This window comes from Galeopterus variegatus, unplaced genomic scaffold (assembly GCF_000696425.1).
Source record: "Galeopterus variegatus unplaced genomic scaffold, G_variegatus-3.0.2 Scaffold15902, whole genome shotgun sequence".
NCBI classification, from domain to species: domain Eukaryota; kingdom Metazoa; phylum Chordata; class Mammalia; order Dermoptera; family Cynocephalidae; genus Galeopterus; species Galeopterus variegatus.
Window position 1 is genome coordinate 11492 of NW_007742013.1, and position 3383 is coordinate 14874.

General features: G+C 37.6%; 1 protein-coding gene across 1 annotated transcript in view; it reads right to left on the bottom strand.

Moving 5' to 3' along the window:
• The window catches only part of LOC103582364 (dynein heavy chain 6, axonemal-like), a gene marked incomplete at its 3' end in the record, with an annotated part of 11790 nt that overhangs the window by 3551 nt on the left and 4856 nt on the right, over positions 1–3383 (bottom strand). The window contains exon 3 of the mRNA XM_008563980.1: positions 1915–2031. Coding sequence (XP_008562202.1) covers positions 1915–2031 — 117 coding nt within the window. The remainder of the gene's footprint in view (positions 1–1914; positions 2032–3383) is intronic.

Consider the following 3383-nt stretch of genomic DNA (forward strand, 5'->3'; position numbering starts at 1 on the left):
TGAGGGTTGCGATCCCGTTGCCGGTCCCGGTCCAGTATGGGCGCGACACTGAGGGTTGCGATCCGTTGCCGGACACCAAAAAAAGACAAAAAAGGGAAAAAAAAAAGAATAAGCTCTATATGTAGATGTGTATTTGAAACAACTAGATGGGGATGCAAAAAAAGACAAAAAAGGGGAAAAAAAAAAGAATAAGCTCTATATGTAGATGTGTATTTGAAACAACTAGATGGGGATGATTAAGGCTGATGACAGACATAATAGTGAAAAAAAATAAAATTTATGAATGATAGCCTTATTAAGGCTTCTATCGACTAATTATGGGTTATATGAAGTAAAATCTTACATTGGTACAAACACATAAACATGCTGATTATGCCCAGAGCTTGGCTATGTATTTTTCTGGTGTGGGAATTAAAGATAACTGTGTGGGAAGCAGGGTCCGACAACAGGAAATGGGAAAGGTCTAGAGATTTTTGAGGCCTGTCCCTTTTGCGTAAAGAACAGTCAGCTTCCTGTGTCACCTGCAGCACAGGGCAGATGTCCACAGAGCTGCGCCCCATGTGAAGGACATGTCTTGTGGCCAGGAGGGGACATGAGAGCCCAGCACCTCTCTGCATGGAAGCTCCTGAGCAAGGTTCCAACCACAGGGATGTCAGCAGTCTGCCTGTCACTGTAAATGTCTTAAAATAGCCTACCATGAATTACAGAATCATAGATTGCTGGAATAGGAAGCAACCCTAGAACTCTGTCTGCCTTCTTATCTTACAACGGCAGAAACTGAATCCCAGAGAGGTAGGTGGTTTTCCCAAAGTCAAATAGCTTATTAACTGTAGAGCCAAGACTAAAATCTAGTGATCCTGATTACTAGTACTTTTGCATCACAGTATACCAGCTAACAACAGAAAATACAGACTCTGGTTCACTAATCTGTGTACATACACAAATGTGGTAGTCAGGATTCTAAGATGGCCCCAAGATTCCTGTCCCCTGTATATANATACACAAATGTGGTAGTCAGGATTCTAAGATGGCCCCAAGATTCCTGTCCCCTGTATATATACCCTGTACAATCCCTCCTCTGGAGTATGGGCGGGACCTGTGAATATGATGGGATGTCATTCTCATGATTAGATTACATTATATGGCCAAGGTGGAGGGATTTTGCAGATATAATTAACGTCCCAAATCAGTTGATTTTGAGTTAGTCAAAAAAGGTGATTATCCTGGATAGACCTGACTAAATCAAGCGAAAGCCCTTTAAAGAGGGATTGGGCCTTTGTTGAGAGAAATTCTCCAGCTGGCCTTGAAGAAGCAAACAGCCATATTGTAAACTGCCTGTAGAGCGGGCCACACCGGTGTCTTTAATTCCCACACATGAGAAATACATGGCCGAGCTCTGGGCATAATCAGCGTGATTATGTGCTCATACGAACATAAGATTTAATTTCATATAACCCATCATTAGCCAACAGAAACCTTAATAAGGCTATCATTCATGAATTTTCTATTTTTTTCATTATTATGTCAGTCATTAGCCTTAATCATCCCCACTAGTTGTTTCAAATACACGTCTACACATAGAGCTTATCATTTCAAAAGTGATATTTATAACAGAGTGATTTCTTGGACTCTTATTAGAGTGATGTCTATAGTCAATTCTAAATTTTGTACAGAATATGTTCTCTTGATGGTGTACCTTAGCAAGACCCCGATCGGTCTCAAGTTAAAAAAAACGTGCTAAACTTTTAGATCGCTTGTATGTAGATGCAACGTGGGGACAGAACGATGCTTTCTCTCTTACAATCATTTTGAAAAAGTGGCTACTGAAATCCTGACAACCATTTGACAGTAAAACGGTTGCTTCATTTTCCAAAAAGGTGCTTATATGTGGATGGTATTTGGAGAAACACACACCAGAAAGTCTTCCAAAGAAGGCTCGAAGAATAGTGACTGGACCGTCAATATCAGTTCTGTGACAAACATGGGGACAAGAGACTCGTGTTCTTCTAGCTTTTCCACCACAGGCGCTCCCTGAAACGAGAATACGTGCAGTGTTAGAAAGACGCGAGCACCAAGGGGTAAAATAAAAAGAACTCAAGTGACACGTAAACTTCAGTCTATATGATTAGCTGAATTCATAATCTTAGCATATGGAAAGTCTTTCAGAAAATAATGCCATGAAAAGAAAAAGGCAATTATGGAAAGACTACACAGCAATGTAAAACTTCTCTCCTTATAGAAACACTATTAACAAAGTAGAAAGGCAGACAAACTGGGAAAACATATCAGTAAATAGTAGATAGAAAGTTGATAATATTTAAATAGAAATATAGTTGACGTACTTAATAGAGATATATTCTAATAATATGATAACTAATACTTAAATAGAAATATATTCAAACAGCACTTGAATAAACAAATAGAAAAATGGGCAAAGGGCATGATAATCTGACAGTTCTTAAAAGGAAAATACAAATGGTCAATCNAAAATGGGCAAAGGGCATGATAATCTGACAGTTCTTAAAAGGAAAATACAAATGGTCAATCAACCTCCTTCTTTTTCTCTTCCTTAAAATAGTTTACTCAGTAACAACATTTATTGAGAGTTTACTTTGTGCCAGGTACAGTACTAGGTATTTGTGTAATTCTAGCACCAATTGGTCATATGACTCAGTTACAATTATTACTCCCATGAGAAAATGGGATCTGGAGAAGGGAGAACATTTCATCCAGGACATGCTGGCTAGTAAGTGGCAGACCAGAATTCAAACCCAGGTCTTTCTGATTTCCAGACCTATGCTCTTATTCCTGCACTGGGATAGCAATTTAAAAGAATACAACGTTTAAAGCAGATATACCAAAGAATGATTACATTTTGCAATGATGAATATGCTAATTATCNATCACATACTGTACACAAATACTGATAGTCAACTCTGTACCCCATAAATATGTATAATCAACTATGTTTCAATAAAAAAGCAGTGATTCACCATTTTGCATACAACAGATTGACAAAGATTAAAATGAATGATAATATTTAGTATGTATATGGGTAAATACTCACACTCAAACATTGCTAGGCAGGTTGTAAATTGACAAAACTTTCTGGAAAGTTATGCATCAGTATGTATCAAAAGCCTTAAAAAGTTTGCTTATTTCTGACCTAACAATTCCACATCTAGGAATTTCTTTCAAGGGGAAAATCAGAGATGTATGAAAAATGTATAGACAAGGATGTCTCTTGAAGCATTATTTGGAATAGTGAGAAAGTAATCACCAATAGAAAATTGTTTTCAAGCTTTATTTTTTTTTGTTCAGTATCGCTTTGGCTATGCGTGGTCTTTTGTTATTCCATACAAATGTCTGGAGAGTTCTTTCCA